Source organism: Psammomys obesus, unplaced genomic scaffold (genome assembly GCF_907164565.1).
Source record: "Psammomys obesus unplaced genomic scaffold, mPsaObe1.curated_primary_1811, whole genome shotgun sequence".
NCBI lineage: Eukaryota > Metazoa > Chordata > Mammalia > Rodentia > Muridae > Psammomys > Psammomys obesus.
Genome location: NW_026590681.1, coordinates 2,142,374 through 2,167,562, shown reverse-complemented (window position 1 = coordinate 2,167,562; position 25,189 = coordinate 2,142,374). Strand labels below are relative to the sequence as shown.

Genomic DNA, 25,189 nt, shown 5'->3' with positions numbered 1-25,189 from the left:
TCCCCCTGCTATTTGGTGCTTTCATTTAGACCCCCTTAATATATATAGTATAATAAAATGTATATTATATAGTAAAAGGATATATATATGACACTTTTGCTCTGTTATGTTTTTATACCACCCCTCAAATGACCCTTAATTTTAACTATCTATATTCCCTCCATAGCTTCCCTCTCATTTCTTCTTCTCCACTTTATCCTCTCATTCCAGTCCTCTCACCCCCATCATACTTATCATCATTGAGATGAAATGCCACAATAAACAACAACATGAGGAGGAAATGGTTTACTTGGATTATACTTCTACATCATCATCCATCACTAAAAGAATTCAGGACAGGAACTCAAACAGGGCAAGAAGCTGAAAGCAGGAGCTAATACAAAGGCCATGGATGGGTACTGCTTCCTGGCTTGCTCCACATGGCTTGCTCAGCCTACTGTCTTACCACCTTCTGTGTTATAATAAGAAGATGGAAAGTCTCCTATGCTCATGGACCTGTAGGATTAATATAGTAAAAAATGGCCATCCTACCAACAATCTACAAATTCAATGCAATCCCCTTCAAAATAATACAATTCTGTAAAGGTTTTGAATATCAGTTACCAAGCAAACAATGGCAACCCAAATCTTAATGCTTACCCACAATGCTCCTCCCTTCTCTTTTTATTCCTTCACCCCTTCATGTTCCTGGAGTTTTATGGTTCAGCTGAAGCTTGGCTTGTTCTTGGAGGGCTACCCTATTTTTGTTTGTTTGTTTGTTGCTTTCTGTTCTTCTAGCCACCTGCTCATATCGCTATTGCCACCCAATGTATGCTCTGCTTTTAGTGCCTAATTCCTGCTGATTCCCTTATTGCTTAGAGCTCCCTGACAGCGGGCATATGGGCTCTCAAAGCTGAGACTTCAGGGCTCCAAGTTTACTCGTCCAAGCAAAGAAGAGCCTCCCTCAACAATGTGCAGAGAGCAGGGAGTGAATGAACCAATGAGGCACTATGTGCAAGGATCTTGCTGCTGGCAAAAATAAATAGAAGACAAAAATAATAGCATCAGAACATGAATGCCTTGCAAAAGGATCAATCCTAGAGACATTTCTTAGCCTGGAGAAAACAAGTTACTTATAAATCGGGCTCTCCAACACATCTTTTGGAAGCTTGGCATAAAGTTAGAACTTTTTAAGAACACTGCACACCTGTTCAAGAAACTAAACCTCTCATGACTTTGAAAGATCAAAACTTGATGGAGAACCACAGTTGTCCCCTATCTCCAGCTGCGAGAAGTTAAATATAACTTCTTTTGAAGCTCCTTTGTATTTCTTTCCATGAGAGTATCTAGAAATCTCTACTTCTTATTTTGTTACTGCTGGTTTCTACACAATAACATCAAGATGTCCTCTCTTACTTCCCTACAGAAAGCTGTGCCTAGAAGACATTGTAAACATTTATAGAAATAACTTTATATTTAGGCAAGTTGACTTTATTTTGATTGGTAATAACATTCTACATTTACTTATGTTGGAGATGAGTCATGCATGTGAGCTTACCCATGCCATGGTATATGTATACATGTATACAAATCAGAGGACAACTTGCAGCAATCAGTTCTTCCTTTCCACCATGTAGGTCAAAGGGGTCAAACCCAGGGTCCTCAGGTTTGGTGGCAAGCACCTTTATTTATTGAGCCATCTCAATGGCCCCAGGGGCAATATTTAAAGAAAGGAAAATAGTCTGTATGAAGTTAATAGCTCAAGTAACATATATATTGACGGCAATGTCAACACTTGACTTAAAGATTCATTTCTACATAGACCATTGTTTTGAATATATTCTTAACACTGTTATTAAATACCAGACTCATTTAGAAATGTTTCTACCTGAATATGAGGCAATTAAATAATTCTGTTTCATCTTTTCACAAGATCTTCAGCATCCTCCAATCCACAGCAACTTCCCAAGTTCTCTGAAGTTCATATAAAAGCTATTATTATCTGTTTTTTTCTATCTCTGGAGGTGAGGAATCTTTTGGCCTGTGTTTCATGCCTTTTTTTTCATGAGATCACAAGAACCCAGTTCCATCATGTTAACACTTGTCTCCCCATTTTGCATAACAGGCTCATATTTATGAGCTCTATAATATGACCAATATTGAATTGTATTAAAGTTTTATTTTCAGTGTTTGTATTTTCTAGTCTTTTTCCCCTTCAGGTAGAATGTACCATTTAAATGTATATACTTAAGATGTATGTGTGCAGAGGCAGGGCAAGAAGGCGGCACCAGGAGGACTCTCATTCTGAGGAGCAGCACAGCAGGATTGGCACAGTGACCAGCAATCAGAACTCACGGCCATAAAACGCAAGGGATTGTGTTTCACAGGTGAGAGGATACCCCACGGTGGGGGATTCAATCAGCTTTAACTCACCCGGCTAAACCGCGGAAGAGATCCCGGTTCCACCAGGCGCTTGGTCGCCAGCCCAGAGCTACCCGCCAGCATGATCTGGTCACGGTCCCAGACTGAACTGTGGGCCCACAACATCATAGACTGGATTTCCCAGTCGAGAGATAACCCCATGGAGCAGGAAACAATTGGGACCGACCTCAGGTTACCCAGACATCCCCTGGAAAAGACTCCGCGGGTGCCCCAAGAGCCAGCCCGGACCCAGAGCCAATACGCAGGCACCTGCACGGAGCCCTGCCTGCGTGCCTGATTTGTCGCCTCAGAAAGAACTGTGGGCACCAGGGCACCAGGGCACCAGACTGCTTGTCTCTGGCAGGAGGAAACCCCCAACGAAGGGGGTCATCAGCTCTAACGCTTAGGACACCCAGCACCAAAACACTTCCTGGACTCACGCAGACTCTAGTGCAGGCAGGAGCACTGTGCTCTGCTGCCATTATTGAGTTCCCCTAGGGCACTGGGACACACAGCTGCATCCTCAGACCTACAAAAGCCAGAGAGCCATTACAGCAGCCCTCAGATACTGTGCCAAGAATCAACCAGTTATCCCTAGCTAGACTGTCAAAACTGTGGGAATCCCTGGTCCTCCAAGAGGGCTGCACCCACAGCGTCTGGACCAGAGCAGTGCCTGCAGCCACCATCCCAGACAGAGACACACAGCTTCTGGTCCAGAGTGAGGCACCCAGCCTCCAGACCAGAGCAGTGCTCCCAGGCACCAACTCAACCTAGGTGCACATTCTCCAGGTCCAGAGCGGAGCAATCAGCCTCTGGCCCAGAGACTTGCTGAGTACACCTCCGACTTTCCCGGACAGAACTGTGCGCCCCAGGATAACAGACTGAGTTTCCCTGTTGGGAGAAAACCCCACAGCTAGGGAATCAGCAGGTTCTTCAAGAGGACTGTACATGGAAATTTAGTGAGCAGCAGCACACAAAATTTATAACAAGAAACCCAGCAGTGGGGCAGCTGTCTTGAGAACTTCTATGGGTAAGAGGAGATCCCCCCCTGCCTAACATAGACCACAGCTACTACTCAGGGCTATAAACCTGAGGTGAGCAGTGGCAACTCCTGAGAAACACTGGCCATACAGTGACCATAACCAAAAAGCAGAGAAGGACTCCTTCAGGAAAAATCATCTTCCGGCCAAGGGGATACTCCCTACCTCAGGACTCCAGGAAGCACAGAAACTAACAGCCAACACCTAAATCAGCCCAATGGGTAGAGGTCAGCGTAAAAGCTCAACCAACAAAAGACAGAGCAATATGGCATTTCCAGAACCCAGCCATCCAGGGGCGAACAGCCCTGAACAATGCAGCATAATAGAAAATCAAGAAAATGACCTTACGTCTATGTTGATGAAGAGGATAATAGAGGAAACAAATAAAATACGTAAAGAATTAGAGGAAGATAAAACCAAACAGATCATGGCTATCCATAAAGAAATGGAGGAAGATAAAGACAAGCAGATTATGGCCATCCGTGAAGAAATACGGGAAGATGCAGCCAAACAGCTTGTGGCCTTCAGAGAAGAAATAATTAAATCACTGAAAGAAATAAAAGAGACAGAGTTGAAGGTATTAAAAGAAAAAGAAGAAAATACAAGCAGACAGGTGAAGGAAGTAAAAAAAAAAAAAACAAAAAAACAAAAAAACAAAAAAACAAAAAAACAACTCAAGACCTGAAGATAGAACTAGAAAAATTAAAGAAAACACAAATGGAGGAAATAATGGAGAGGAAGAATTTAGGGAAAAAAACAGGAACTACAGAGGTAAGCATAACCAACAGAATAAAAGAAATGGAAGAGAGAATTTCAGGTGTAGAAGATACAATGGAAGAAATCGATGTATCTGTCAAAGAAAATGTTAAATCCAAAATATTCCTGACACAGACCGTCCAAGAAATCCAAGACAATATGAAAAGACAAAATCTAAGAATAATAGGAATAGAGGAAAAAGAAGACTCCCTTCTCCAAGGCTCAGAAAATATTTTCAACAAAATCATTGAAGAAAATTTCCCGACTTTAAAGGAAAAGCCAATAAGGATACATGAAGCCTACAGAACACCCAACAAATTTGACCAGAAAAGAAAATCCTCCCGCCACATAATAATCAAAACAGTATGTATATAGAACAAAGAAAAAATACTAAAAGCTGCAAGGGAAAAAGGCCAAGTAACATATAACGGCAAACCCACTAGAATCACACCTGACTTTTCAACAGAAACTATGAAAGCCAGAAGGGCCTGGACAGATATCATGTAGACCCTAAGAGAACACAGATGTCAACCCAGGCTACTATACCCTGCAAAACTCTCAGTCCTCATAGACGGAGAAAACAAGATATTCAATGACAAAAACAAATTTCAACAATACCTACATACAAATCCAGAATTACAGAAGACACTGGAAGGGAAAATACAACCCAAGAAAATTAGCTTCTGTCAAGAAAACACAAGAAATAATTAACCTTACTACAGCAAAACAAAAAACAACCAAGCACACAACCTTATGAACACAGCCAACATCAAAATCAAAGGATCTAACAACCACTGGTCATTAATCTCTCTCAACATCAATGGACTCAACTCTCCAATAAAAAGACACAGATTAACAGAATGGATACGTAAACAAAACCCAGCAATCTGTTGCATACAAGAAACACACCTAAGACACAAAGATAGACATTACCTGAGGGTAAAAGGTTGGAAGATGACTTTCTAAGCAAATGGATCCAAGAAACAAGCAGGAGTAGCCATTCTAATATCTGATAAAATAGACTTTCAACAAAAATTAATAAAAAGAGATGAGGAAGGACACTTCATACTCATCAAGGGAAAATTCCACCAGGAAGACATCACAATCCTGAACATCTATGCCCCAAATACAAGAGCACCCACATTTGTAAAAGAAACATTAATAAAATTTAAACCACATATAGATCCCCACACATTAATAGTGGGAGACTTCAACACCCCACTCTCAACAAAGGACAGGTCAACAAAACAGAAATTAAAGAAACAATATCTCTGACAGAGGTCATGAATCAAATGGACCTCACAGACATTTACAGAACTTTACACCCAAACACAAAATAATTTATCTTCTTCTCAGCCCCTCATGGAACCTTCTCCAAAATAGACCATATAGTTGGTCACAAAGCAAGCCTCATCAGATACAAGAAGAGTGAAATAATCCCTTGTATCCTGTCTGATCACCATGGAATAAAGCTGGACTTCAACAACAACAGAAATAGCAAAAAGCCTACACACACATGGAAACTGAACAACTTGTTACTAAATGACAGCTGGGTCTGGGAAGAAATAAAGAAAGAAATTAAAGCCTTTCTAGAACTCAATGAAAATGAAGACACAACATACCCAAACTTGTGGGACACAATGAAAGCAGTGCTAACAGGAAAGTTCATAGCACTAAGTGCCTTCAAGAAGAAATTCGAGACAGCTCATTCAAACAACTTAATGGCCCACTTAAAAACCCTAGAAAAAGAAGAAGCAGACATGCCAAAAAGGAGGAGACGGCTGGAAATAATCAAACTCAGGGCTGAAATCAATCAATTAGTAACAAATAAAACAATTCAAAGAATTAATGAAACCAAGAGTTGGTTCTTTGAGAAAATCAACAAGATTGACAAACCTTTAGCCAAGCTAACTAAAAGGAAAAGAGAGACACCACCCAAATCAACAAAATCAGAAATGAAAAGGGGGACATAACTACAGACACTGAGGAAATCCAAACAACCATTAGGACTTACTTCAAAAGTCTATACTCAACAAAATTTGAAAACCTAAATGAAATGGACAATTTTCTTGATCGATTTGACTTACCAAAGCTGAATCAGGACCAGGTAAATCAATTAAATAGTCCTATATCCCCCAAAAAATAGAAGCAGTCATCAAAATCTCCCATCCAAAAAAAGCCCAGGACCAGATGGCTTCAGCGCAGAATTCTACCAGACCTTCAAAGAAGAGCTAACTCCAATTCTCTTCAAACTATTCCACAAAATAGAAACAGAAGGAACATTACCAAACTCATTCTCTGAAGCCACAATAACCTTGGTACCTATACCTCACAAAGACTCAACAAAGAAAGAGAATTTCAGGCCAATCTCCCTTATGAACATTGATGCAAAAATACTTAACAAAATACTTGCAAACCGAATCCAAGAACACATCAAAGATATTATCCACTATGACCAAGTAGGCTTCATCCCAGGTATGCAGGGGTGGTTCAATATACGGAAATCCATCAATGTCATCCACCATATTAACAATCCCACTGAAATCAGGGACAAGACAAGGCTGCCCACTCTCTCCATATCTCTTCAACATAGTGCTGGAAGTCCTTGCTAGAGCAATAAGACAGTTGAAGGAGATCAAGGGGATACAGATGGGAAAGGAAGAAGTCAAATTATCACTATTTGCAGATGATATGATAGTATATATGAGTGACCCCAAAAATTCTACCAGGGAACTCCTATAGCTGATAAACACCTTCAGCAAAGTGGCCGGATACAAAATTAACTCAAAAAAATCAGTAGCACTCCTGTATACAAAAGACAAAAGGGCTGAGAAAGACATTAGAGAAACAACACCATTCACAATAGCCACAAATGACATAAAGTACCTTAGTGTAACCCTAACCAAGCAAGTCAAAGACTTGTATGAAAAAAATTTCAAGTCTCTGAAGAAAGAATTAGAGGAAGATATGAGAAGATGGAAAGATCTCCCATTCTCATGGCTTGGCAGGATTAACATAGTAAAAATGGCCATCTTACCAAAAGCAATCTACAGATTTAATGCAATTCCCATCAAATTGCCAACACAATTCTTTACAGACCTGGAAAGAAAAATTCTCAACTTCATATGGAATAACAAGAAACCGAGAATTGCTAAAACAATCCTCTACAATAAAAGATCTTCTGGAGGTATCTCCATCCCTGATCTCAAGCTGTACTATAGAGCAACAGTTATAAAAACTGCATGGTACTGGCATAGAAACAGAATGGTGGATCAATGGAATCGAACAGAAGACCCAGAAATAAACCCACACACTTACGGACACCTGATTTTTGACAAAGATGCCAAAACCATACAATGGAAAAAAGGTAGCATCTTCAACAAATGATGCTGGTCCAACTGGATGTCTACATGTAGAAAAATGCAAATAGATCCATACTTATCATCCTGCACAAAACTGAAGTCCAAGTGGATCAAAGACCTCAACATAAAACCAGACACATTATATCAGCTAAAAAAAAAAGTGGGGATATCCCTAGAACTCATTGGTACAGGAGAAAACTTCCTGAACAGAACACCAACAGCACAGGCTCTAAGAGCAACAATCAATAAATGGGACTTCATGAAATTGAAAAGCTTCTGTAAAGCAAAGGACACCGTCATCAAAACAAAGCGACTGCCTACAGATTGGGAAAGAATCATCACCAACCCTTTATCTGACAGAGGACTAATATCCAGTATATATAAAGAACGAAACAAGCTGAAAAGCAACAATCCAAGTAATCCAATTAAAAAATGGGGAACAGAGCTAAAGAGAGAATTCTCTGTAGAGGAATATCGAATGGCAGAGTAGCACTTAAAGAAATGCTCAACCTCATTAGCCATCACGGAAATGCAAATCAAAACAACCCTGAGATTTCACCTTACACCCATCAGAATGGCCAAGATGAAAAACTCAAGGGACAACACATGCTGGAGAGGTTGTGGAGAAAGGGGAACCCTCCTCCACTGCTGGTGGGAATGTAAACTGGTACACCCACTCTGGAAATCAATCTGGCGCTTTCTCAGACAACTAGGAATAGCACTTCCTCAAGATCCAGCCATACCACTCCTAGGCATATACCCAAAAGAGGCTCAAGTACACAAAAAGGACATTTGCTCAACCATGTTTGTAGCAGCTTTATTTGTAATAGCCAGAAGCTGGAAACAACCCAGATGCCCCTCAACTGAAGAATGGATGCAGAAACTGTGGTACATCTATACAATGGAGTATTACTCAGCAATGAAAAATAAGGAAATCATGTAATTTGCAGGTAAATGGTGGGACCTGGAAAGGATCATCCTGAGTGAGTTGTCCCAGAAGCAAAAAGACACGCATGGTATATACTCACTCATATAAACATACAACATAGAATAAACCCACTAAAATCTGTACATCTAAACAAACTAAGCAAAAGAGAGGACCCTAACTAAAATGTTCAATCCCCATCCTGAAAGGCAAAGAAGATGGACATCAGAAGAAAACGAAAATAGGAAACAACCTCGGAACCTGCTACAGAGGGCCTCTGAAAGCCAGAAGAAAACAGGAAACAACCTTGAAACCTGCCACAGAGGGCCTCTGAAAGCTTCTGTAGTATAGACTTTCAAAGCAGATGCTGAACCTGATGGCCAACTGATGGGCAGAGTGAATGGAATTTTATGTAAGAAGTGGGAAATAGTAAGAGCTGGAGGGGATGGGAACTCCACAAGGAGAGCAACAGAACAAGATAATTTGAACACAGGGAACTTCCCAGAGACTCGTACTCCAACCAAGGACTATTTGTGGAGATGACCTGGAACCCCTGCACAGGTGTAGCCCATGGCAGTTCAGTGTCCAAGTGGGTTACATAGTAATGGGAAGAGGGACTGCCTCTGACATAATCTGATTGGCCTGCTCATTGATCACTTCCCCCTGAGGGGGGAGCAGCCTTACCAGGCCACAGTAGAGGACAATGCAGCCACTTTTGTTGAGAACTGATAGACTAAGATCAGAAAGAAGAGGAGAACCTCCCCTATCAGTGGACTTGGGGAGTGGAATGCATGCAGAAAGTGGAGGGAGGGTGGGATCAGGAGGGGAGGAGGGAGGGGCTTATGAGGGGATACAAAATGAATAAAGTATAATTAATAAAAAAAAAGAAGGATAAAATAAACATCTAAATTCTAGGTGAAAAAATAACCAAAACAAACAAACAAAAAAAGATGTATGTGTGCATGTATGTATATCTTAATGTTTTAATACACACTGTGAGTCAGTTACCACAACAAGCTAATTAAGCAATGACGTTTTCTTTCTTTTTGCTTTTCTCTTCTTTTCTTTTGTTTCTTTTCCTTCCTTTCTTTAGGGTTAGGGTTTCTCTCTGTAGCCTTAGCTGTCCTAGACTCAATTTGTAGACCGGGCTGGCCTCAGTCTCACAGAGAACAGCCTGCCTCTGCTTTTCTAAGTACTAGGATTATGTGCATGAACCAGCCCAGCCAATGGCATTTTCTATTTTTTTTTAATTTATTCACTTTTCATCCTAATTGTAGCCTCCCTCATCTCTTCCAGGTCTTACCCTCCCTCCTTCTTTCCCTTTATTCTTGCCCCCCCACAGTCCTCAGAAATGGAGAGTCCTCCTCTCTTACCAACTGGTCATGGGCTATCAAGTCTGTTCAGGACTGCCTGCGTCCTCTTCCTTTGTGGTCTGACAATGTTGCCCTATCCAGGGGACGTGACCAAAAAGAATGTACCAGAGTCCAAGTCAGAAACAGCCCCTAGTCCCCTTATTAGGTGACCCATGTGGAGACAGAACTGCAATGGCATTTTCTTAATCACTATTTTATTGCTGTGTAGAGACATCAAGACTAAGTAAGTCAAAGCATTTTATTGGAGGCTTGTTTACAGTTTCAGAGGTTTAGTCTATCACCATCATGACTGAAAGCATAGTGGCATGCAGAAATATACTGGAACAGTAGCTTAGAAATATATCCTGATACCCAAGCAGAGAAAGATGGGATTTTGAAACCTTAAACCAACAGAGACACACATTCTCTAACAAGGCCACACATCCTCATCCTTCTAAGCCTATCAGTGATAATTTGATTCCATGTTGACTAAGTATTCAGCTATATGAGCTTTTGAGGACCATTTTGATTGAAACCACCATAGTCATTCAATATTTCCAATTCTGAAAAATACACGTCTGTGACTAACTAGTAATTCTTTGTTTAGGCTTTTTTTTTTTCTTAAAATGTGTTCTCCAACTTCCCTTACTAAGGAACCCACATGGAGAAATGAGCTTCCTATCGGCTATCTGTGAGCCGGTAGGGGTCTGGGTCCTCTACATGCATGGTCCTTGATCGGTGCATCAGTCTCTGCAGGCCACCTTGAGCCTAGATTTGTTGCCTCTTTTGTTCTTCTTGTGAAGCACCTGTCCCCTTTGGGTCCTTTTATCACCTCCCCAGCCCATTCTTCCCTATGATTCCCTGTGTTCTACCCAAAGTTTGATTGTGAGTCTTAGCATGTGCTTCAATACCCTGCTGTGTGGAATCTTTCATAGAACATCTATGGTAGGCTCCCGTCCTGTTTCCTCTCTCCAACCACTTCTGGTGCCTATTCTATTTGCCCTTCTGAATAAGAATTAAGCATTCTTGCTAGGGTCTTCGTTGTTTAGCTTCTTTAGGTCTATGATTTATAGTATGGTTATCCTGTGTTATATGGCTAATATTTGCTTATAAGTATGTATATACCATGCGTGTCTTTCTGGTTCTGGTTTACCTCACTCAGGATGATCTGTCTCTGACATGGACTCTGTTGCCTGCTCTTTGATCACTTCTCTCTGGTGGGGTGGCCTTGCCAAGCCACAGAGGATGAAGATGCAGGCAGTTCTAATGAGACTTGATAGGCTGTGGTCAGATGGTAGGGGAAGAGGGCTCCCACTTTCTAAGGCCTAGGGGATGGGGGGTGTGGGAGAAGAGGGCATAGAGTGGGAATAGGAAGAGATGAGGGACGGGTTTACAATAGGGATGTAAAGTGAGCAAATTATAAAAGATAAATTTAAATAAAAAAAAATGTGTTCTCCAGGCAATTGTTTTGAAAATATTAAGTCAGTATAAACAAGGCCAGTGTTCTCTTCCCTAAATGAGTTCTTTACTTGGTAGCATGAGAGCATTTATAATGACTTGATCTTATGAAATATAGAAAAAAAATATCAGTTTTGTATTTAGACAAGTGACATTCTTTTGTGAGTATTCATTGTGTATGCCTATAACTAGATGTTTGAATTGAGCAGAACCTAAACTGAAGTGTTATCAGTAGACATTTTCACTCAGTTGAGTGTTAAGCATTTATAAACTTGATAAGACTCAATCTTTTTAATTGCTTTGGTGAGCTGGAGGCATTTTCCCCTTTTGCATACCCTCCTTTCTCTTTTATTTGGGCTTCCCAGAACAACTTCAGATTTAATAGCTGTACTCTCCACCATAGTAAATACATTTTTTCTGATGTGAAGATCTCGCTGCTGCTTCAAATTCCAATGGTACACATGGTGTCAGGAAAACACCAAGGACCAAGCATCCCCCTTCAAAATCCTTCTGACTGTGCAATCAGCTTCCTACCAAAGCTGAGCTTGTAATGATACTGTCAGTGCTCTCAATGTCTGTGATGACTCCCACTCTGGACACTTTCTTCAAATTTTTCCTCTGATGTGTGGTAGTTTAAAATTACATTACTAGCTGGGTGCAGTGGTACATGCCTATAATCCTCACACTCTGGGAGGGAGAGGCAGGTGGATCTCTGTGAGTTCCAGGCCAGCCTGGTCTACAACTTGAGCTCAGGACAGCCAAGGCTATAGAGAGAAACCCTTTCTTAAAAAAATTGATAACTGTTTTTCTCTCTTTGCCCCTCCATGCTTTCTCTCTCTGCTCCCACCTTCCTTCCCCCACAAGCATGCACCCCTCCCCTTCCCCATCCTGTTGGCCCTAATAAACCTGAATTTATATAATAAAAGAAAAACCAAATTAATTAATTAATTAATTATTAAAATTACACTTTGGTATCTACCCCATATTATTATTTTAGATTATTTTATTTCTGAAAATTATACCTGGATCTATGGGATCTGGGACTATTTTCTAGGACTAAGGACTAACACCCTCTCTTTCTTTCTAGTTTTTACTCTTTTAAGTTGTAGGGATTACAGGCCTGTACTACTATTTCCAGCTTTGCAATTCTTTCATCTAAGTAAGCATATCACCTCTAATCTAGGTTTGCTCTCTTTTTGTCAGTTACTACTCCAAAGGAAGAATTTATATCCTTAACTTGACGGTTTATTATTTATTTGTGTGGGCTGGGGCCAGAGGGGTTGTTATTGCGTGACAGGTGCCATGTGTGTGGATGTGGGCTGTATGGTGGAGAAGCTGTATGAGTATGGGTGAGGTCATAGGGATTGTAGGATGTTCATGAACTGGTACCATAGCATCCCTATGAGGATCAGAAGACTATTTGTGGGGATCAGTTCTCTCCTTCTACCATGTATAGATCCTGGGATTCAAATTCAGGTCCCCAGGCTTAAGGATAAATGCCTTCGGCCACTAAGCCACTCCATTGACTCCTAACCTCATGTTTTTGAAATGTCATTGCCACTCAACTCAGGATGCAGGATGTTCTAATATGTCTGAAAATTCTTTTTCTTTCTGGATAACATTAGTAGCTTCCAATTTTCAGGGATGAGAGTTAGTAGTGAAAGTTAAATACCGGTGTGCCCTCTAAGCTTTAATCCTATCTCTCTACTGACCACACAATTGGCCCTGAGTGAGATACTGAACTTGTCATTATTCCATCATCATATAATAGAGAGAATTGTACTGCTAACATACAGGAAACACTTAGAAGAACACCTGATAGATGGTAAAAGTTTAAATACACCAGCATTTCATTTGCCTGTGGGCCATACAAGAAAAGGAGCTGCAGAGAAATAGGAACCTTTAGATTTGAGATAGCGCTGATGTTTCATCAGGTTTTGTAGTACTTGGGATCAAGCCACTCACTCTGCCTTCCTGCCCTGCAGTTTCTAGAAGACAGCTTTAGAAATGTCTTTAATTCTACATGTACTTATAAAATTGTTCCCACATGGAAACATGGATCTATGGCAGAAAAATTGTCCCCTTCATATAAAAATGAGAGCTCACCAATCTCAAGTGCTTATGACCGCTCAAAGATGATGATTCTAGGGCTACCTGGCCTCAACTCATGTTGCAATACTGCAGGAAATTTTCTTAGTGTTAATGTATGAATTAAGTAAACAATAAATGCAAAGCATGCAGAATAAGGAATGGATCACACTAGACAAAATATATCACATAAACTGCAATTATTACCTTTAACCTAAGGTATCTCCTGTGCAAGCACTGTTCTGATCAATACTAGAAGGTCAGCAAGAGATATCCCTACCTCCAAAGATCATGTAATATATTATGACAATTATCAAATAGATTAGTTGTTTTTGCAAGACAAAATGTAAGATGAAGGTGTTCAAACTTAGGATGTTAGTAGAGGATTCCTTAAATAATCCTTGGTTGGCAAAAGCAACCAAAACAATGAGGGGGATAGAGTTGACACAGCGCACATAATGAAGCAGAATTCACAGATCCTAAAGCAAGGTAAAAGGTGAGGGGGAAAGAGGAAAATTATGAAGGCAACTTTTCTAAGCAATGTTTTTGGCAATCAGCACAGACAGGGAAAGAAATGATCATAATAACAGAGTGTATTTCCAAATATGGCCACATATCACTTTGTATTTTCCTGGACTCTGTGAAGTAAGGCTTTAACTCTCCCCCAGATCCTAGGGCTAACCCTAACCCTCTAACCATTTCCTTATTCTTTTTTTTTTTGAATTTTATTTTTTTCTTATCAGTTACATTTTATTAACTCTATCCCAGCCGATCCCTCATTCCCTCCCAGTCCCTCCCTCCCTCCCTCCCTCCCTCCCTCCCTCCCTCCCTCCCTCCCTCATCTCCACCATGTCCCTTTCCAAGTCCACTGATAGGCGGGACCTCCTCCCCATTCATCTGATCCTGTTTTATCAGGTATCTTCAGGACTGGCTGCAAAGCTCTCCTCTGTGGCCTAACAGGACTGCTCCTCCCTTGAGGGGTGGGGAGGCCAAAGAGCCAGTCATTGAGTTCCTGTTAGAAATAGTCCTTGTTCCCCTTACTTTGGGAAACCAATTGGTTACTGAGCTACCACAGGCTACATCTGAGCAGAGGTTCTAAGTTATATCCATACATGGTCCTTGGTTGAATGTCAGTCTCAGAAAAGACCCTGTGCCCAGATATATTTGGTCCTTGTGGAGCTCCTATCCTTTCCCCATCAGACTAACTCCCCTTCTTTCTTATGATTCCCTATACTCTGCCAAAGGTTTGGTCATGAGTCTTTGCTTTGAAAACACTGCTACTTAGAGTCTTTCAAATGCGCTCAGTAGACTCCTGTCATATGTTCAATGTACATCCCATCTGTCTTTCTAAACGAGGATTGATAATCTTACCCCATGTCCGCTCTCTTGATTATCTTTTTTTAGGTGTACAAATTTCATTATGTTTATCATATCTTATAGGTCTATATAAGTGAGTATATACCGTGTTTGTCTTTCCCCTTCTGGGATATTTCACTCAGGATGATCTTTTCTAGATCCCACCATTTGCCTGCAAATTTCATGATTTCCTCCTTTTTGATTGCTGAGTAGTATTCCATTGTGTAAAAATACCACAATTTCTCTACCCATTCCTCCATTGATGGACATCTGGGTTGTTTCCAGGTTCTGGCTATTACAAATAAAGCTGCTATAAACATGGTTGAGCAAATATCCCTTTTGTGTACTTGAGCAAACTTTGGGTATATGCCTAGCAGTGGTATAGCTGGGTCTTGAGGAAGCACTATTCCATTTCCTTATTCTTAAATCTGTTTTATCTCTAGTATGTTCTTATCAATGGAATGTGGAAATAACAGACTTGAGACATTTTCAAGTCTAAGCTTTAAGAAATCTACTGCTTCAGTTTTTCAGCTTAGAACCTAGATGCTGTCCTATAAAGATAGCATGAAGAGACCCAGTTACCTCAGATTTACATGTGGGAAACAAACTGAGGGTTCTGACAGGTAGCTATTACTGTCAACATCCATGGGTCATGGGTGTGCCAGCCATTCCCAGCACTCCCTTTAACCTACAGAATGAGGACATACAATCATTTGTCCTAAACCACTAGATCTGGGATCATTTAGTAATAGACAACGAACGAATTTTTTCCTGTTTTCTTTATTCTCCTCTCATACAAAACATCTCAACTACAGCCTTCCATCTCTCCACAATTCCTAGTCCCCTATCCCCCCCCCCCAAAAAAAAATAGGAATTCTTTAGTACCATGAAGGTCAGCTTTGACTCTAAAAAAATAAAAATAAACCAGATATCATAATGACTAAAGAACTCATCCAGTGTTGACACACTTCCTATGTGAGGCAGACTAAAGGTGAATGTCAACTCTAGTATTTGAGTGATCTAGTATTTGAATGAGTGATGTGTAAGATCACAAGTCAAAATACCTGGTAAGAGAATGAGCTAAGTTAGAGAAAGGCAGAGAGAGTGCTGCTATTTCTTATGTTCCAGGGATAAAAGCAAAACAGAGTGACTGCTAAAGACAAAGATGAGATGATGGAATAAGTTCAGAAAGGTGAGATGATCAAGCACAGTAAGCAAACTCAGGGAACAAACTTGGCCCAACAGGCACCAAGTTTCACCTCCCTGTGGGCTCCAGCAATATTTAGAAAAGAGCAATCTTGGAGAGGTTTGTAGATGAAAGCCAGACACGAGTGTTTGCAATAAATTAGTTTTTCTAGTTGCCAATACTTGTCCTGTGACTGGAACCTTTCACTCACTCACTCCCTGTTTTCTTCCATAAATACTTAGAGTGTGTGTCAATGAAGAGCCTGCCCCTGTCTTGGGTCCTGATTCTGTAGTAATGGATTCCTCCATCACTCTTACAGCTTAAGGCATATTGCATTGTGTGTTCTTAGCTGGCTTTCTCTAAAGGACAAAGGGAAGCCACTGAATGCGGAGTCTTGAAGAAGGTGACATGATTCATTGTGGTTCAGTGAGGACATATTGGGTAGATTACAGGAAACAGAAGAAAGCAATATAATCTATATGTAGACACAAGTTAACAGGTGATACTTTAAATTAAGATACTGAGAAGCTTCCAATGCATAAACATGCATTTTCATATACACATGCATCCACACATGTGCAGAAACATAATACACACAAATGCATACCAGATATACACATGCAAAAAGAAAAATGAAAAAAGGGGAGAGAATCAGGGGACTTGGTGAAGATACTGTGCTCTCCTGGTTGAACATGTGTTACAGTAATACTAATCTATGCACAATACCTTATGTGGGAACCTGATTCCCTTCAGAGTCCTCATGTACCATAGCATGCACTGGGCAATAATGAAGATGGTGATTCTGGAAACCTTGGTGTTATGCAATGACCAAAATGTGGCCCTTTCTTTGCCTTTTCAGCAATGCTATGACATTGGCACCATTATTATTTCACTCAATATATAAGAATAGCAATCCAGTGTCAACTGTTTCATTAATTCAAAAAAAGGTGTATTGTATATCTTCTGGGTACCAGTCATTGTGGTAAAGCTATAGAGAACAAGGACGAACAGCTTCATGCCACTTGCTCTAGAAATACTCAAGTGGAAGAGCCTAACGCTGAAAGTGGGGAATGACAGTAAAGGGTGACCTCCAGAGTTTGGTAGAGTCAGATGGTGAACATTTTTATCCTAGGGATAAACTCGAGCTTAAACACATCACCATAACCACCACTACTATCCCAGCCACTGGTAAACATAGCTGATGTGTAGGCATCTGTCTGCAATTGAACTGGCTGTGCTTTGAATAAAGCCATAGTATTACCTAACTTCCCTTGTCTCCGTGATGAAATACATTGACTAAAGCAACTTAAAGAAGAAAGGGGTTTATTTTGGCCTACACTCCACCTCTAATTATGGTGGGGGAGACAGTGGCTGGGACTTGAGGTGGCTGGTCACAGTGTACCTGCAGTCAAGAAGCAGAGTATAATGACTACCTAAGTTTTAGTTCATTTTCTTCTTTCTAGTTGTCTGCCTGGTGGGTCTTCTTACCTCAATTTACCTAATTAATACAGTAATCATTGTCATGCCCAAAGGCTACGAATATTGAGATAGATCCTCAGAGGACTGTCCAAAACCTTGTTGTCAAAGTGAGTCCAGGTCTTGTCATGTTCAAAATTGGTATAAACCCCTACATACCGCTAGTGTTGAGAAAAAGGGTCATAAGTAGGGAGTAGGTTAGTTAATTTGGCCACCGTGGCATAGTAGGTGGGGACAGCAGAATAAATCTTTGCTCTGTCCACAAAAAAAAAAAAAAAAAAAAAAAAAAGCCACTGGTGTGGTCTGGGTCATGTAAAAGACAGGCTACCAACAAAATATTCTCCAGGTGTTTTAAAATCCCCACTTGCCTTCTTCAGGAACTTCCTGTATGTAGGATTGCCTATCACTTCCTCCTCAAGCAAAATCCATCCAACTCACCTAGCCGTGCATGCACACATGGTGTGTGAGAGAGCCATTCTGGGACCTTTTCATGGTCCCAGATATAGAACGTTAATGTGCGATAATGAAGCGTGCCACTATCCACAGCTGATGGATGAGATAGGACGACGGTGCCGATGGCTCTGCTTTTCCCAGTTTTACTTCCGTCTACATGCCATTCCTTCTGGTAAAATTATTGTGAACTTGTGTAATCATTTTGACATTTTCTACTTAAGAATATTTTCATATACCACTAATATTTTTTGTTGTTGTTTGCATTACACCCAACTATAACTTTAAAAATCCCTGTAAATGAAATGTAACAAAAATAATGGCAAATATTTAAGTTAGCTCATGGCTTTTGATTTTTGCATGCAATTTTTCATAGTTAGCAAATAAATCACATGAAATTCCAACTTACTCTGTGGTGTCCATCCCAAGGTTCTGTTTATGAAGCAGAGAACGGCTCTGTGACTGGAGGGGTTTGATAGCCACATTTTAAAGTTTAAGCATGGCCTTTCTAGGAGTGAATGAGGGGTCAAGGAGGGAACCTACATACCAGCAAAACAGCACAGGGGATGCCTAACACAAATATCTTATGTAACATCATGGATAAGAGGACATTGTGAGTATGAAGCCTTCTGCATTAGTTCAGCTTCATATATACTTAGTAGTAAATTTTATTGCACTGATTAACTCATTTTTTACAGGTAAGCAAAACCCTCTTTAGGTTGGATTGCTAAACTTCAGTGCCTCAGATAAAGAGAAAAAATACTTTTTTTTTTAAGATTCTAAGAAAGCCCCAGAACTTTATGAAGAGTTCTGATTTATTTAGTATGTAATATCCCAGAGAGGTGAGGACTTTGGAATAGACTTTCAGAGAAATTTCTGTTTGTCCATATTGTGATAAGTATATTGCTAAGTAAACCATATTTACTGTATTTAAATTTAATGAAAAATCAAAAGTGATCCCTCCTTCTCTTCCAGGGAATTGGAGTCAATGTTGATTTTCATTTCATCCTGGATGGAGTTTCTAAGGTGGTGAGTCAAGTGTGGGACAGGAAGAATCATGGATTGCGACGGCATGCATGGGATTTCATATAGTCCAGGATGTAATTTACAACACCTGATGTGGTACCTTGACCCCCCACGTCTGGTGTGCAGATGGCTTTATCTTTTAAGGATGCCGTGATTGCAGCGCGGATGTTATTGGCATAGGTGTGGAGATCGAGGTACTCCAGCATGATACAGCTGGTCAGAAGCATGGCGACAGGATTAGCGATGTTTCTGTGAGCTAACTTTTCCCCTGTTTGCTTTGAACCCACCTCAAATATTGCATAAAAGTCACCATAGTTGGCTCCAGGTACAAGTCCTAACCCTCCAACCAGCCCTGTACAGATACTGGAGATAATGCTGCCATAAAGATTGGGCATCACCATGACATCAAACTGCTGGGGGTTGGTTACCAACTTCATTGTGGTGCTGTCTATAATCATAGTCTCTAAGGTGATATGAGGGTAGTGAGCTGCCACATCTTTACAGCACTGAAGAAAGAGCCCATCTGCCAGTTTCATGATGTTGGCTTTGTGAACAGCTGTCACTTTTTTGCGCCCCATCTTCTGAGCCAACTTGAAGGCATACTCAGCAATGCGCAGAGACTTGGCCCTTGTCACGATCTTTAGGCTCTCTACCACCCCTGTCACACTCTCATGCTCCAGGTTAGTATACTCGCCCTCTGTGTTCTCCCGAATAACGAGGATGTCTACATCCTTGTGTCGGGTCTCCACACCAGGAAAGGTCTTGAAATGGATGACACTGGCATAGAGGTCAAGGACGGTACGAAATGTGGTGTTGTGAGATTTGAAAATAGCAGGCAGATAGTGATTGGTTGCAATGTTGCCCTTCAGAGCTACGCGATTCCGACGGATGGCCATAAGAGCATTGTGGATAGCCTCCTCGTTGGAAGTGGAGGTCACCCACGCTTCTTCAAAGTCCACTGGCACACAATTTGCTCTGAATATTCTCTTGACATGAACCATAAGCTCAGGCCCGATGCCATCTCCAGGAATCATAGTCACTGTGTGTCTACCACCATACTTGGCTGAGGGAACCACTGTGTGATGTAAGCAGACATTTCTCCAGGGTGTTACAGGCTCACATACAACTTTCTTAGAATGGCCAAGAACAGTAAGTTGGAGAACTGTCTTCACAGAAGAGCTGGCTCTTGCCAGCATCTTCACTCTCATGGTTGTCTGCTTGGTCTTTCTGAGAACTGCCTTCCTTTGGAGTTCTGAGACAATGATTCTTCCTTGAGTCACAATTCTCTCTCCTGCCTTACATTCTGCTTGACAGACATTCTACTCTAGTAAGAATGCTAGATATGGAAATATCAGATGTCTAAAAACTACAAATGTTTTGGGAGTGGTTAATAATTCATGCATCACATTATATGTGCTATGCCCTGCAAATATGATCTTTTTAGAATAATAATTTTTTGGTGAAGAAAATATTTATTCTTCTCTCATATCTTATACCCCAACCAAAGTTTCTTCTCCCTTCACTCCTCATTGTTCACCCCCACAACCTATGCTCCCCCCAACCTATTCTGTCTTCCTGTGCCCCTCTTAGTGCAGCAGCCAACAAGTCAGTCTCATACTTTTGAATTTTAATACATGTGTCTTTGCATTTTAATCATATCCACTACCTCAACTTGCCTCAAGCTCCTGCCAGTAATGCTAACACATCTCCCTTCAAATTTTTTGTCCTTTCAAAAACAATCACTAACCTGCTGAGTCTGATTAGAACTTCCCATGGTGACAGGCCATCCATCAGAGCCCATCAACACACCAGTGGCCATATCCCTAAAAAACCATCTCTCTTTCCAAAGGCCTGAGTCTGGAGAGCTTACAGGCTCCAGGGGAGACCTACTATTGTTTTGCTCAACAGTTGTATTATCAAACTGTCTTTTAAATCTGTTTAAATTCAGAGATTTGTGCCACTGATCTTTATCTTAGTCAGAGAAACTTCTTTTTGCAGTAGTTATTAGTGCAGAAACTCATCCCTAGTTACAATACTGATAAGTGACTCTGAGTAGAGAGTTATAGATAGTACAGCTACATCAACTTCCTCTTGCCTGAGGATCAGGAACATCTAAAAAATGTGAACTACTATAAGAGCCAGAGAATGGAGAAGAAAGGTATGCAATGATGTGTTCTAGAAATTATATAACTGTTACACACATAATTATTTTTCATTCAGAATTTATTTTTCAACAATTATAGAGTCACAGAAAAACTAGGAGAAAGATAGTGGCATTACTCACATACATAGGTCATGACATTGGCACAGATTTCCCCCTGGTCAGAATCCTGCCCGCAAATAATGCATGTTTAGTAACCAGTGAATGAGCACTGGCAAATTTAATAAACAATGAATGACTTTTGACACTCACAACTTATGGTTTGCTTTAGGGTCTTCTTCCAATGTTAAGCCTGATATAGATTTTTGCAAATATATGATGCCATATATCCACTGTTACAGTATCATAATTGGGTTTCCTCTTAGACACATTCTAGGAAAAACACTTGGTAAGAAGGGCAATTCCTTGGAACTATATATATTTATGGAGCAAACTTCCCTGAAACTGACAGCAAAACATGCTTTAATAATGTTGCTTCATCCTGAAATGTGGGAGCCACTGGGATAAGAAATGACCCTAACAGGATGAGCACCAACATCGGGGTGAGGACAGACATACAAAAAAATAATGCTTCCAGAGAGATTTAACTGAGTAGACTGGACTAAACCCAGGGACACTGAGCATCATTCTAAATGTATTTAACAGACTGGAAGAAAGAAATGCAGTTGATGAGAAACTGAGCAGCACTGGAAGACCAGTAACTTGGGTGAAGAAATATTATCAAAATGACTTCAGTTACTGAATGCTATGTTTCTGGAACTTGAAAGATGTTGACACGATGACCTTCAGTGGGTGGCTTACTAAATAAGTCAGAAGCCCCTGATGAGAGAGCACAGGTGATGATATAGACTTAGGAGTCATCAATATATCAGACAGCTTCACAGGAGTGTAAACAGTAGCCTAAAGCAGAAGATTCCAGCTTTGGTTTTGCTATTACAGATGACAAATGACGCTCATAGGAGACATTTTCATGTAGGTACACACCTATACGTATATGTTTGTGCACACAGAAAATAGTAGACCAAATAAAGCAAAAGGTCGCTAAATTACTTTGTAAAAAAAGTCACAGAAAAGCAAAATTGTACTAGCAAAATGATTATGAAATCTATTTATTTGCTTTAAACCACATCAATTTAAAGGGAAAACATAGATGCACGTCTAATAATATTAAATCTATACTGAACTATCTATCAAAGATATAGCTCAGGTTTCTCCAGGTAAAATAAGAGCAGCATGCAGTAACCCACACTAAAAAAGTAATTATAATCTCAACAGCAAAATGTACAGAAATTGTATTTCCATGTAGTCATCATGCTAATATTATAGGATACAACTTACTGAGCTTCTCACCTGAATGACTGTTTTACTCCTGATATGAAAGTCTTAAGGTCTTAAGGGTAACCTCACTCCTGTTTCTTTACTATGAGGAAACAGGTAAATACACATGTTAATGCTAGTTTCTCTTTTTAGTTAGCTATGTAAAAAATCAAGCAAACAAGTACACATATAAATCCACAGTTCATGGACTATAGCCTATCAGAATTGTTAAAACATTTTTAAAAATCTTTATGAATTCTATAAGAATTTCATTCCTGTCCTCTCCAGCTCTTGCTATTTCCCACTTCTTACATAAAATTCCATTCACTCTGCCCGACAGTTGAGCCTGTTGGCCATCAGGCTCAGCATCTGCTTTGATAGTCTGCAGGGCAGAGGCTTTCAGAGGCCCTCTGTGGCAGGTTCCTAGGTTGTTTCCTGTTTTCTTCTTCTTCTGATGTCCATCCTCTTTGCCTTTCAGGATGGGGATTGAGCATTTTAGTTAGGGTCCTCACTTTCGCTTAGTTTGTTTAGATGTACCAATTTTAGTGCGTTTATCCTATATTGTATGTTTATATGAGTGAGTATATACACAGATGTAGCCCATGGCAGTTCAGTGTCCAAGTGGGTTACATAGTAATGGGAAGAGGGACTCCCTCTGACACAATCTGATTGGCCTGCTCTTTGATCACCTCCCCCTGAGGGGGGAACAGCCTTACCAGGCCACAGAAGAAGACAATGCAGCCATTCCTGATGTGATCTGATAGACTAAGATCAGAAGGAAGGAGAGGAGGACCTCCCCTATCAGTGGACTTGGGGAGGGGCATGCATGCAGAAAGGGAAGGAAGGGTGGGATCTGGAGGGGAAAAGGGAGGGGCTTATGGGGGGATACAAGATGAATAAAGTGTAATTAAAAAAAATTATTCCTTGTAGTTTGAACATTTTCACCCCTCCCTATCTCCTTCCAGATTCACCATCAAACTTTGTGTCCTCATTTTTAAAAGCCATTCAATCCCTTTGGCACCACCTGAATGGGCTGAAGATGCAGACCCACCAGGGGCTGAGTCTTAAAGATAACTAAGCCTTCCCCTCAGTAGCTATCAGTTACCTAGAGTTTCTAGGCTAATGGTGGGAATTTGTGCCCTCCTTGTTCTTCTATGCTAGATTTTTTTTTGTTTTCTGCCTTGAGTGTGTACAAGTTCTGTGCATGTTGTCCCAAACATTGTAAGAATTGCTATGATTACAATAACAACAGATCATAGACATTTCAGAAGATATGAGCCAATGAATTAGGGCCAATCCTCCATCACATACAATCCAAGATATGGTATTGAAAACCAGGTGGATAAATGTTGCAACCTCTGAGAGTAAATGTGGGATGAGCCTGAATCACTGGAAAAGTAATCCATTCACAAGTGCTTTAAATTTAAAGCTTACGTATAAGTGCAGTGTTCTTGGGTCATAGCCGATTGTGGGTGGCACAGTGATAATGTCATGCCAGTGTGGTCAATAGTGCAGAGACAGCATAACAAAGAGATGACAACAATGAAGGGGCTGTCAATATTTGAAGTCTTAGAGTATAGCTCGAGAAGAAATTTTCTGGCATGCTGAACATGTAGAGAAAGGCCATTGTTATCTAAGGCAGGTGACATGTCCATGGACAGGACAGTCAACACTTCCAGAAAAATCACAATCCCAGAAAAAGGAAAGTATGATCAGTAATAGGAACCAGAGACTCATTGTCAGCCTCAATGAAGTCAGATTACTGGTTAACAACATGCATTCCAGAGACAAGTGGCCTGCTACATCTGACTTCTGTTTCTGTGTGTGTGTGTGTGTGTGTGTGTGTGTGTGTGTGTGCACGCATGCATATGGAGGCAGAGATCTAGTTGTCTTCTTTGATCACTCTCTACCTTATGTTTTACTCATTTATATTTTTGCACGTGGATGTGTGTGGTATACACTATGTGGGCATACATGCTCATGTATGTGACACCTGTGTGAACAGGTACATGTGTATTTATGTGTATGTGCATGTGGAGGCCCAAGGACAATGCTGAGAGTCCCCTCAATCACTCCGTACCTTACCTTATCAATAAGGTTGGGTTGAAGTCAAGCTCATTATTACAGCAAGTATGGCTAAGCCAACTTGCCCAGGAATCTAACCTACTTTAAGAGCACTGTAAATGCATTTGAGCTGCCACAACCCACCTAGCATTTACATGGGTGCTAGAGATCAAAACCCAGTCCTTACTCTTGATTGGCAAAGGCTTTATCTGTGAAGACTCCTCTGTAGTCCTCCATTTTAATTTTTAAGACTAAAAAGAGATAACTTTCTCAAAGAACCTGAATCTCATCAATTTAAGCAAATGAACAATGAAGCAAGCACGAGAAATACACTTGACTCCCTCTGGCTCCCCACCACTGGATTTAGAGGTATGCACCGCCATAGCTGGCTCTTTACATGGTGCCAAAGATCTGAGTGCAGCTCCTCACGCTTGCACAGCAAGCAATTCACAGACTTAGCCATCTCCCACCTCTTCCCACTGTATTCTCTTCACATTGTATAACCAATTTAGAACCTGCATTCCAGTAAGAAGAGAAACATAAAATAAAAATAGATACACAGATGGCAGACTGATAAGCACGCAGATCTCTTAACACCACAGTAAAAGTGCTATGAAACAAATACAAATACCTCTACTTTCAAAGAGTTTAAATTCTAAGCAGACTTGAAATATATATTTCTAATATATATATATACATATATATATATAATAACTCACACACACTGTGTGTGTGTGTGTGTGTGTGTGTGTGTGTGTGTGTGTGTGTGTGT

The 25,189-nt window shown here is 40.6% G+C and overlaps 2 protein-coding genes across 3 annotated transcripts in view; both read right to left on the bottom strand.

The window, feature by feature from the left end:
* Nucleotides 1-25,189, bottom strand: part of Nell1 (neural EGFL like 1) — a 950,996-nt gene that overhangs the window by 307,698 nt on the left and 618,109 nt on the right. The window lies entirely within an intron of this gene.
* Nucleotides 18,905-20,071, bottom strand: LOC129677707 (probable isocitrate dehydrogenase [NAD] gamma 2, mitochondrial). Its single transcript, XM_055608343.1, has one exon. The coding sequence runs from the start codon at nucleotides 20,069-20,071 to the stop codon at nucleotides 18,905-18,907; it is 1,167 nt and encodes a 388-aa protein (XP_055464318.1).

Coding starts and splice junctions, on each gene's coding strand:
- LOC129677707 (XM_055608343.1), bottom strand. CDS start 20,071: ATGCTGGCAAGAGCCAGCTCTTCTGTGAAGACAGTTCTCCAACTTACT.